Raw genomic sequence first — 12,975 nt, forward strand, 5'->3', positions numbered from 1 at the left:
AGGTGATATAATTATTTAGAGTTAATAATTGTTATAGCTGGAAACGTATTTTTTTCCAGGATTTGCATAATTTTTGCCTTAACTTTTATTTTTAAAGCATCAAAAATTTATTGCCCCTGAAAGTTTCTAGCTATACTACATGTACAACATTTATATAGACAAAAGAGTGTTCAATGTGCCCATATAATATGATACCACAGTGTATATTATTACATTGGTTTTTTAAAAGTATATAGACTTTATCTTAGTTACCTTTAAATTTGTGAGAATAGACATGAATTCACTCTTCTACAATGGTTGGATATTTTTATCCATATGCACATGTAAGGACCCGAGCTAGATACCTTGTTTTGTAAACATACACACTGTTACAGTATCACGTATTGATTATAGGTGCATTGGAATTTGGAAACTCTCTCTCCCTAAATAATTACCCATTTTGTATGGAGTATTGACCTTTTTGACTTGTACCTTTTCATTCTGTGCATGTAGTGGGATAATGATATCCAAATCATCCAATATTTGTGACTCCTATTAATGTTGAGGCACTCCACTATTGTATTTTTATTGTATGGAGCCTGAGGATGATATTTTCCACAAGTTTTACTAAAAATGTATTTGTCAAATTTATAATAATCTTTCCATCATTGTGGTACATTTTGCCAGGTTTTCAACAAACTACTGTAGTGTTGTTTGATGGGAGTGTTCCTGTATTCAAATTTAGACAAGTCTTAGTCTGTCTACATGATTCTCTACTAGAAGAGTGTCTTCTACTGTTGTTGTTCCTCTTTGTGTCAGTTTAATTAATTGAAGAGGATCTGATGAGTTTGTACTATAGTATCCATCACCTCAAGATGATACACAAATGAGCTCTAGTGATTTTGTGGAGCAGTGATTTTGTTTTATTACTGTTGGACTGTGATATTTATAGTGAGATGCATCAAGTAAAGAACACACAATTCCTGTTGTTCTGGCTTGCAGATTTTGCATCTTGAGCTATGAGGTTCTGTTTGTGAGGTATCTTTTTTTGTGAGGTTCTACAATCTTCTATTTTGACTCAGCTTGTAAAATTTGATGTGGTCAACACATGACTTATTCTCCTTAGAAAACCTACCCATCTTATTGTATGCTAATAACTATTAGTAAATTGGTAACCCTTTGAAAACCCAAACACTAATACTGGATCTTTTGATGGTTTAAGCTAATCAGTTTAGAAATTGACTAAACTTATCAGGATTAATGAGCTCCTTTTCAGTACATACCATGAATGAGGAAGCCTGTTTGAATTATTGCAAGACGCAAGAAGTGACATCTCATGTGGTCTAGTCCTGCTTTTATTCTAGTCTCCTCTTCAAATTGTCTTACAATTTTAAACAATAAGACAGAGGATCCAGCTGTTATACTCAAAGTGATTTCATCGATTTGGTTCCTGTACACCAATCAACCAAGTGAACCAACACTGTACATTATACTAACTTTGACTCTCTCATTGGAGATATTCAGTTCTTGAGCTGTTATCTTGATCTTTTAAGTCCTCATCCACCTAATATAAAGACTTCTCTTAATATGAGCTGCTAAACTTCAAAGAAAGAATAATTTTACATGCAAGTGATGGCATTTTGATTTATGTTCTCTTGCAGCAAAATGTTAATTGATGTCAGCTCAGGGTTTACCACTGGATTTGGCATTATCCTTAGCACCTTCTTGTCAATGGATTATCACATTGCTTAAAAATTGAACCAAAGACCCTGTACTCTAGTGCAGGGTATTTTGACAAAATTCCAAGGAAAAATTCTTCAACTTGATTTTCTGACACATGTCTTTATGTGGTGTATTAACTTTGAGCTAATCAATTCTAATCAAATTTGGATTTTTAATGAATTCTTAAAGTTGCTTCAAATTTGGCCCAATGTTGCTGTACTATAGTACAGGGTCATCGGTCAAATTTTACCAAGAATGATAAGGAGAGAATTCTCCATTTTCATGTCTTATTCTGATACACATGTTCTTATGTTGTGTATTCTCTGAGCTGATTTCATCAACTTTGGATCTTTTATGAATTTTTAAAGTTGTATTGTAGTGCTTGTCTATCCCCTGAAGCATTCTGTGTAGTTCACTTGTGGAAAACCCTGCTTTAAAGGTCCTACAGTTTACTAGATAATATTTTGTGTTCCTGTCTGTTACATATAAGTCAATCTTTGGACTTTTGCACCTCTAATGAAATTGAAAGTCCTAAATTTACAAGATTATTGTTGATTTTCCAATCATCTGCTAGATCATCACAAACTCTTTAATTTTACTTCCATGAAGATATAGAATTGATACATGGATAGTTTGTCATTTTTGATGAGAAAGTGCAATTGAAGGACAGTTCACGACTAGTGGAGACTGAGATCAAATAGAGCATCTTTTTGTATGAAGTCTTTTCATTTATTTAATAGATTACTTGGATATGACCCTGAGTAATATTTGATTGTAATTTTGAGCTATTTTGTGAATTGTTTATATTGGTCTATATTTTGTCAACACTAGAAGCAGCTAGAATTTTTACAGGACATTCATATGCATAATTTTTGATGGATGAAAACAGAGTGATCTCATGTTAAAGTTTAAAATTGATGCTTATCTTTTTACTTCTTGGCACATCATAATTTTATGAATGGGATATATTATGAATTTATTAAAAGGTACGTGTCAAAAAGGTGTCAATTTAATTTATGAATAAGTAATTTGTTTGGTCTTTACGTGTGCTGTGTAGCCTGTGTTGTGTTTAGAGACTGCAATACATTAAGACAGGAAGTGCATGTAAGCATACAGTGGTTGGGAACTCCCTGTTCAACGTGTTTGCTTACAAACACTCACAGTTTAATGTATTGCGGTGTCATTCATCCTTTCCACAGCAGTGTCTGACAATAGATTGCATTCAGTGTCCTATGATATATAAGGAACTTGCAACTATTGTAAAATTCAATATTCCTCTCATGTATGGTAGTCTTTGAGGTTGGTTTACATTATAATGTTTAGTTAGTTAGGACTAGCATTACATTAAGACTAGAATAGCACTAGTAGTAGTACTTCTATTCCAATGTTTAGTTTAGTATCCATCAAAAGGTATATTGATGGCATACTGTCATAAGGTAAACTATACCTTAAAACAAAGATTCCTTAATGAAGAGGAATATGAACCAAAGTAATATATTATTATGATTAATTAAAATCAATGCAGGAGTCATTGATAGAGCTAGCATTAGCTTGATGAAGCTATATTATCAATGGAACTACCATTCTCTGCCCTTTAAATGATAATTGTATCTTCATAACTAAAGAATTGATTAGTCTCCAGCTCCTTTTCATGTTTGAATGTTGAAGCAGTTGTCTTGTACTGTGTTTGCTTGTATAGATCAGTCAATGGATGATTCATGGTTTCTTGTAGTTTCTGTTTACATTATTTCTTGAATCAACTGGTATTTGAAGCAGGTACAAGACAATATGCTCTCCATTTTTTAGACAGTCCCATTATACACTATCAGGACATGTTGCTGGCAGCTTGTTGCTTGGAGCTTGAACTGATGCACCTAAGGAGAGGTGATTTGATACTTTTACATTGTAGCAGGCACACTACATGTTCCTTGAAATATGAGGAGTTTTATTACATGCAATATGCTGCCAGTTTCATTTGATAAGGGAATGTTGCCTTTTTCCTAGTGTATGTTTGGATTGAAATAGTTAATTATATATTATTGAATATTGACTAATAGAAAAGGAGTTAGAGACCTTATTTGAAGAGACCTAGGGTAGAGTATGGTAATGATGCTATTGTGAATTAACAATTTGTTAATGATAATGGATATATTCAGATGCCTTTTATATTCAGTATTGGAAAAGATTGTTAATTAAATATTCTAAACTGTTCCTTTGGACTGTTGATAAAGAGAGATAATACAGTATATTGTCTTAAGAATGATCAATGGCCCATGAAGCTGAATCTTATATAGTACATGATCTACAATCTATCACCTGTAAAACCCTTTCCATGCATTCATACATACCTTTTGGTATACAATATTTTTTTGGCAATCTACTTTGTCGATTAACATGTCTTGATTGCCAAATGATAATTTGGTGCTGCTGTTGATTATCTGGAATGGTGAGAGGAGTAGTAACTTTGGGAGGAAGAACTCTAAAGGAGGAATAGTGGAGACCACTCAGAGCAGACTTAAGGGCAGCAGGAACTACAGGATATTGCCAGGAGCTATGGATCTCTACTAGGGATGGCCTAGAGTGCAAGATGAAGATGATAATAGAAACTCCAATAGAAATAGCTGTTGTTTTTTACAACTGCCAATCAAAGGTTTAATGATATTCATTGAAATAAAATGAAACTGATAAGGACTACAATGATTAATAATAACCTTCATTGTAATGACAACAATATTTAGCAGTGTTGATCAGACTCAGTTCTAAGGACTTCTTCTCCATCCCCTCCTTCTCCATCTCAACACCTCTTCAAAGGTAAGTGAATGAGACAAAGTGGGTGCAGAACCAGCACTGGGATTGATTGTGTGCACTTCATCAATAATTAGCCCTTTAATTCGTCTTTGGTAAGCTTGAGAAGCAATGAGCTTTCGATATCTTTGTTTGTAAAATGGCCTCAGGTATAAAATACATAAGTTCAAACTCTCCATCCATTAATCCTCTCTTCATTTCACTATGATCATCACCATCATCACCAATTAAAAACCCTGCCTTAATGCCTCTGGATCTAAGAGCTTGTACCTACAAATTAATCAAAACAAAATATTATAGATATACATTTCTGTACTTGATCTTTCATAAGAGCAATCAAAGGAGACACAACAATGATGATAGGAGACTCAGAACCAATAGCAATTGGAAGACACTGATAGCAGAGAGACTTTCCAAAGCCTGTAGGAAGAATCACAAACGTATCCTTCCCACTAAGAAAATATTTAATAGCCTGCTGTTGCTCTTCCTTGAAAGTAATTCCAAAATATGTAGCAGCATCATCTATCTTAGTATCTTGATCCATCTTGAACTGTTTAATGAATGGTTTGCTATTATTATTAAAGTTAATTAATAGGAAATGACATAATACTCTGTCACTGCAGAAATCTTGCAGCAGAGAACAAGATTGATATACACGGTGTTCCTGACCCTCCTCTCCGTGCAAGGGTCAGGCCACGCCTGACTACACTGGGATTAGATCTGCCTCATGAATTCCTTGAACCTTTCACAATACAATTTATTTACCTTTCCTTTACAGTACCCAAAAGTTCCTTTAAAATTGTACCACAGAAGTAAGGGTGGATGAAAATAACAAGAAATGGCTGCTCATAGCATCTCACCTGATTACTGGCCATCCTTTTCTAAATGCACCACAACCTATTCCATGATTTTGCTGTTGCATGTCAAGAGACTGGAAGTAAAGATTTGGATTATTGGGTGTTAAAATTTGAAACATTGTGTTATACCATAGAAAGGTATAGTAGGTATAACAACAACATCATAATTATATATACATACAGTTACACTAAAACAATATTGATAAGAGAAATTTTGTTACATGTATATAAATAGGCCCAACCTATTTCACCTGATTGAATTCCACTTCCTCAACCATTGAGAAATAATGAGAAAGATTGGGTTTGCTGACAGGAGCCACATGGCAAACTTCAAATAACTGACAACACCTGGCATTGCTGTAATATCAATACAGTATTGGATATTGAGGATTGCTTCATGCCCAGCTCTATTTCAAAAACCAACAAAGAAATGTAAGAAAATACAAATTATATTATAGATTTAGGTCTGATACTCTTTGTTTGCGGCAAGAGATACTTAGTTGATAGCTTTATCAGGCAAGTGTCTTGTTAAAAGAATTAGTTTAATTAGATTAACTACAGGCCAATACACTGTCTATGATAAAAGAATTAGATAAAAAGTATGAGCTACTTTTACTGTTTTAGACCTTGTTTATTGATTATACTAAAGGTAATGAATAGTAACTGTCTCATGGAGGATCGTGTGGAATACTGTGTTTCAATTCCAGGTCCAATAAAGTAACATCTAGAAATTCCAATGGCCTCAATTTGTGACAATCCCAATACCAGAAGTTGCCATTCCTTTAATATATCCCCATTAATGGCTCATCCCATTGAAGCTTACTCTTGCATAGATTTTGAAAGAAGACCTTAAATCTAATGGTTGTAGGACTAAGAAGACCAAGTGGGTCATAAGACTTACTGGCTACACAAATGACTTGCCTTTTGGTGGGGAATACTTCTCTTGCTTCTTTTGCCAATGTACATATTCTAAAAACAAGCCGATCCTTGTCTGTATCCCATAGCAAACCTAATACCTTATGCTTTCTATTCTGTGGTTCTATAGCTTTTCCTACATTTGTTTTAGTGTAAGATTCCTCATTCACCTTCTATATTGTTGCCTGCTCTTGTAAACAAACCCTTTGTTGTAGCTCTGTGCAGTTGGAAATAAATTTTCTTAAATTAAATCCTGCTTGTTGTAGGAATTCTTTTGCAATGACGTAAGTTTTTCAGCTTCTTTTTCTGTGGTTCCACCACAGACCACATCATTAACATAGATAGCCTCAATTACTTTGGGAACTAAATCAGGATACTCCTCAATATGCCTTTCCAGGTGTCTCCTTATAGTAGCATTTAATAAGAAAGGACTTGAAGTTAATCCAAACATGACTCATGAAATCGTAGAACAACTAAGTTTGGATTATCTTCTTCAATATTTTCAATCCAAAGTAATCGTGAAACGTCTCGATCCTGTGGTGCTATCTCAATGTTTAAGAAAGCCTTCTCTATGTCTGCGGCAAATGCTACTGGATAGGTTCTGAATGTAACTAAGATGTCAAATATCTGCTGTTGTAATTTAGGCCCTGCAACAAGACATTCATTGAGTGATGGTCCTACTGTCTTTGAGGATGCATCGTAAACTACTCTTAGCTTTGTAGTTTCCTTGTCTTTCCTTATCACAGCATGATGGGGTAGGTAGTGTACTCTATTGCCTATTACTACATTCGGATGCTGTACAATTTCTACCATACCATGGCTCAGTTGATCCTGAATAACTTTGTCATAGGCCTTAAAAATGGCTGTATCTTGTCTCAACCTCTTAAGCAGTGACCACATTCGTTTAAGACAAAGATCATAATTATCAGGAATGTAAATCAATGTATCTCACCATGGTAGAGAAACTTCATATCTGTCTCCATTAAATGTAGCATGTTCAGCAAATTGATTGAACACATGATCATTTGTGTCTAAAATACCAATGGCTTCTAACTCCCAAAACCTTTGCAATGCTCTTCTAGCTTCTTGGTTCCTGTTTCAATACTTACTTTGAGGGTGTGTGAGCAGTGTTGAGCTGTGATCTGTCTGACCACCCCATTTTATGGGCCCAGATAATACCCAACCAATCCTTGTATTTACTGCCATTGGTCCCTCCTTTCCTTTTAACACTTCACCAGTCATTAACTTCCAATAAAAATTTGATCCAATTAACATATCTGGTTCAAACTGTACCTCTTCTAATGTGTCAGCAAACTCAAGCTTTGCTAAGTGAGGATATGAAGCAACAAATTCCTTTGCTAAAGACCTGTGAATTTGCTCGCATATCAACGGAACCACCAGCATCTTTAATTCAATCATTGAGCCATCTAAAGCTACAAGTCTTACCTTTACAATGTCGAAATTGTGGTGATGTGCTTGACTTGAACCAAATGTAACTATAGTCACAGGCCTAGTACCTGAGAGCCTTAGCCTCAGTGCTTCAGCTAACTGCTGTGTTATGTAAGATCTCTGACTGCCTAAGTCTAGTATTATGCGTGCAGAAATCCCTTGTCCGGTTCCACAAATATTTCTTACTGTACCTACAGCAGTCTGCAGTAGTACTGAACTCTGCTGATGACCAGCATATAATGTAGCAGCATATAATGGAGCAATAATCACAAAATCAATAATGGAGGACTGCACATGTGCAGCTTCACAATGCCAATGAGTAATAATGATAATAATAATTACAATGAATAATAAGTGATTAATTAGTAATGATCGAAATATTTATACACAGTACTCCACAGATTTCACTTCTTCCCTGAAGGCCACAAGAGTCGTATATCGTGGATGTTAGTTTCTCTCTTTTATTTGAATCTTCTGTCTGTTTACTTTTCGCTCCTTTATTCTATAAAGATCCTATTATCTCTTACTGCATTCATAAAACATTATCTCCAGCTACATTTTGAATGACTGTTAAAGTTAACTTTGTATCAAATAGATTTTGTTACTGAATAATGAATAATAATCTTAAACATTGACTATTTCAAAATTAATTGGGATAGTGAAACTCATGTTCATTTTTTCTATATTAATTTGCTTCTTGAATAGCTAAATAAATAATGAGTGCTTTTACAATGTTCATGCATGCTGATTGTAACCTACCTTTAGTCATGTCTTACCATCTCTGTCTCCACAGTGTCAGTTTTGTCTGATAAAGATGAAGCATCTTAGTGTGTGACACTAGGAAGATTAAACGTCTCTCTTTTGGTCAGAATCAGGGGTCACTTGAAGAAGAGTCAAATAGTGGTGGAGGTATTTTCTGCTCCTGAAAGACATAAAGTTGAAAACCTCCTTTATCTAGAGAAGACTTAGATTGTAACTTACTAGTTCTTAGCCTTGATGACAACGTATCCAGTAACAAAATAAATTGAATTTGAAATTTCTTATTTCTTTGGTTGCATTTACATGTTAATCCACCTGAGAAGAGTGGTTTAATTTTTATAAAAAAAGATTAAATGATAATTACACCATGTTGTTTTTATATATCCTACAGTAAAAGAAAAATAGCATCGCATGGCATTCCAGCACAGTGCTACTATAGGATTGCTTTAATTAAATTTTCCACTTCCATTGGTGCCACAGTTTGAAACATATTCCATGGAGAAACGAGACACCTACGGTGCGTGGCCTCGCCCCTATAGCTGTTTGATTATCAAAATTAAAAGAACTTTAACATGCAAATTACACATATATAAAACAAGTGTACTCCTAAGGGATAGCAGCAAGCTTGTATTGATCTACCAGACTACCTGCAGAAGTAGCAGCATGCAAAGCTAATCCAGCTACTCCCAAATTGGAGGTGTGGCAAGACATCATCAACTATTAATTAATTATTTGATGGCAGCAAGCCCTAGCTGCAACAAGAAGGAAGTTTCAGATTTTTCTCTTCTTATAAGTGCTATATGACATTATAATGGCACAAATACTGTTGCCTAGATATAAATTGAGTGATTTGAGAGAGTTTAGGACCTTTAGACTACCTACAGTTTACTCGGGATGAAATTCAAGAAGCTGTAACTCACCAACAAGAAAGATTTAAAGAGTCCCACACATATTAAAACAATAACTAGTCTTGATCTACTGGAAAAGAGTCTCATTTACCTCCAGAGTACTACCGCTATTGCTGGGCATTTTCTCGTGAGATATAAAGCTTCTACTTGCTAGAGCTGCTCTCTAAACATCTCAAGGCAGTAAAGCAAGACTTTTCCTAACAGAAGAGAAGCTCTCACAGATTTAGAGTGCGCGATTATAAAGATATACATTCTCAAAGACAAAAGAGAGCACACAGAATGAATGAATGAATGAAACACAGACAGACAAACCGAGTACCTAGTCCTCGCCTACGCAGAGCTGGGCGAGGCCAACAACTTGTGACTAGTAATGGTTCACAATAACACCAACTTTATAAAAACATAAATTATTATAGTAGCATCCAAATTTATCAATGAAATCTCTGAAAAAAAACAAATTTTGTTTCTCTTTTCGTCTAAAGTTGGTACCCAATTCACTGAACATGACATTACTGGAAGGCAATAAAAGAGTCAACTGATTGCTGGTATCAGGGTTTCTCACCAACCCAGCTATAACATTTTACATAAGATATCTTATATAAGACTTTACAAAGAATTTATACAAGATCTGATAAGGTTTTGGGACAAGAAGTTCCACAAACCTATCAGATCTTAATGATTCTGATCTGATTTTTAAATTTTTTGAGACCTTATACAATCATGCAATTCAATTGTGACGACAAATTTAATGTTATTATTATCTTTCAAGAAACAAAGAACAATTCTACTAGTAGCAATATTCATTACTTTTCTTTTTTTACAACTTTTGGACTTTCGAATTGTATATCCCTTTTATTTACTTGTTTGAGTCACTAGAGTCATTTTATAAACATTTTGGGTAAATCATATTGATGGTATTGATCACATTGCGAGAGTTGAAAACACAAAAATTTATTCCTGGTCATGATAATATAATCAATTGTACATGTACAACAGCTATACCTGTCATCATCATCAGAAACAAAATTAAAATGTTGTTCAGTTGGAGTGAGAGTGGCCTATTCAAACAAAATTATATGATATTGGGTTAATCTCAGCCCAGTTTAAGACATTGCCGGTCACCACCTTCTAGCTGAACCTACATTTGTATTCCAACCACCCAGCTGTGCTGATTTTTACCCATTTTATCATCTTAAACTTGCCAAAGAATTAGAATAATGATGTACAAATATCATTTCTTTGTTTGTGGACAGTCATCATTTTTACTGCTATTGCGATTTCTATACTAGCAGATCTGTCGTAATTTTGTAAATGTTCAGAACGTAAGTTTTTTTTAGCAGAGGTTGATCATGTGTCATAAAGCACATGCTGGGTGTTGCTCTGTCCCATTGATTCTTGTTACATGTATGTACAGGCAGGCATAAGCTCAAGTAACAAATAGATTTTGTAGCTAATGTGCCTTTACCATCATTGAATTATAAAGTAGGCATTATTTCAAATCAAAGAGGAGGAATATGTTATGAACCGGTAAAGGAAATCAAAAAAATCTTCCATACTGTAACAATTCCATCTGTCTGAAAAATCTATACTCGGTCCTGATAGACAGGGCCAGTATAGCTACATGTATGACTATTTACTTTACAGTGTCTGCACCTTCACTATATTGATACAAACTACGAAACCTATTTCAGTTGCTCAATTTCAGAGTTACATTGAATGATGCCAACAAGACACATTTGCATCAGCCATTCATCCTGTTTCTTCAATAGTAGGGTTTTCCTCTGTTGTTGCATATAATGTATAATGTAGCATAATATACGTAACATGAGGCTGCATCTATTATTTTGGAGGAGGTGTAGGAAGGGCCACCAATTAATGGGTCTGGGCCAAAATTTTAAACTAGGCTAGATCCAAAATTCTAAGTTAAACTTTATAATTATGATAAATAGTGAGTGGCCAAGATGGAGCTCCAGTTTGTTTATTGAGAGCATATTTTAAAATGTAATTGTTTTTATGGCACTTCTGGTCTGATAAAAAAATTTGTAAACCCAGCTTGACGATATTTGAAGTGGATTGGTAATAAATGCTTAAGCCTCTTTGTAAATTCATAAAAGATGGAATTTTATATTAGTCTATTCGGGGGTAGGTTGTGGAGTTGCAACCCCTCCAATAAATATGTGATGGTTTCAGGTGGACAGCTAATTGTTGCCAATAGTAGCCATTTACAAGAAGAAATTGAATATTATTCCTCTGACTTTTAATAATATATTTCAAAAAATTTGATGAAGATTGTATTATCTATTATTTACAGGTTGAATCAATTGTGTCTGGGAAACTACTTGTTTACCTCTGCAGCCATTGATTATTGTTAATTACTTGGTGCAGTTTCTTCAAGTGGCATGTTTGTACATGCATTAGTGAGAGGAGCTGATGAGGTGCATGAATCTATATTTTGATGATAATAGCTAAAATCCTGGCCAGTCAGGCAAGGGCCAAGGATTGGTGGAGGTGCTCGCTGGATCTTCCACTCTCCACCATGCTCAGGCGAAGGGGGCATTGTGTGAAGCGTCTAATAAATTACAATGAGCTCATGGAGCTGCCTGTTGACCTCCCTTAACTCTTGTATAACTTGCTCGTTGTGGCACAACTGAGCCTTCCAATTATTAGCAGTCTTGGATTCATGATAATATATTTGAAATATTGTTGTACTTATGGCTTTACTCCACTGTCCAGAGGCAATTCATTGGCCCTTGCCCTGGCTATTCTAATGGGAAAAGAATGGCAGTATAAAGTTCAATGGCCTATTAAGAATGTTACCTTGAGTTTTACTCAAGGTAACATTCTTAATGACACCCACACAGTTATTATGTCGCTTTGGGGCATGATTGATCTGGTGACCAGTCGTCCCTATTTCTTTGGTGGCATCTACGATTTTATTTGGCCCGATCTACATTTAATCAAAGATTAGTTTGACTTGGATTTTTGTACTCACTTCCAGAAGAAAGAACTTGTCTTGTTTCACTGCATGGTACAAGTCTTCCTTCTCCCTTGCCTGCTCTCTGTTAAGTACCTCTATAGTAATATGAGTACTTTTCGGTTACTTCTGTAAGCAAAAAGTTGAATCATACTCTTATTGTGGGTGACCAATGTTGTTACATCTGTTTTATTAAACAAAATTTTATCATCAATTGGGAGGAGAGAAACATAACTTTTAAAGCAAAACTGCATGTGCTTGAACTGCATGTAATATACGAATGAATCAAACATTCCTTCATGTGCACCATATGGAAAGAGGGAACTACGGCAAAGCCATTTAGCAATTTAGAAATCTCTTCAAATGGTCGAACTCAAATTTCTCATTAATACATGTATGGACAGCAATTGATGGCACATTATTAAGATTGCAAGTAAATTCTCAAAATTGATGTGAAGACAGATGATTTCATACCAAGTCTAAACTTCTAATGAGCATGGCAACCCTCATCTTTCCATGTTTGGGTTCTCTTCATATTCTGAATTGTGAGAAAAATAATAATACAAATCAAGAACTTGTCACTTTCTTAAAGAGGCACTAGTTTCTT

The 12,975-nt window shown here is 34.9% G+C and overlaps 1 protein-coding gene across 1 annotated transcript; it reads right to left on the reverse strand.

The window, feature by feature from the left end:
- Positions 1-6,716: 6,716 nt before the first annotated feature.
- On the reverse strand, positions 6,717-7,178 carry LOC100634441 (uncharacterized). The gene has a single exon (XM_011405966.1). It carries the CDS (start codon positions 7,176-7,178, stop codon positions 6,717-6,719), a length of 462 nt encoding a protein of 153 aa, XP_011404268.1.
- Positions 7,179-12,975: the final 5,797 nt, after the last annotated feature.

The sequence above is a fragment of the Amphimedon queenslandica genome, unplaced genomic scaffold (genome assembly GCF_000090795.2).
Source record: "Amphimedon queenslandica unplaced genomic scaffold, v1.1 AMPQUscaffold_13377, whole genome shotgun sequence".
Lineage (NCBI taxonomy): Eukaryota > Metazoa > Porifera > Demospongiae > Haplosclerida > Niphatidae > Amphimedon > Amphimedon queenslandica.

Coding starts and splice junctions, on each gene's coding strand:
- LOC100634441 (XM_011405966.1), bottom strand. CDS start 7,178: ATGTGGTCACTGCTTAAGAGGTTGAGACAAGATACAGCCATTTTTAAG.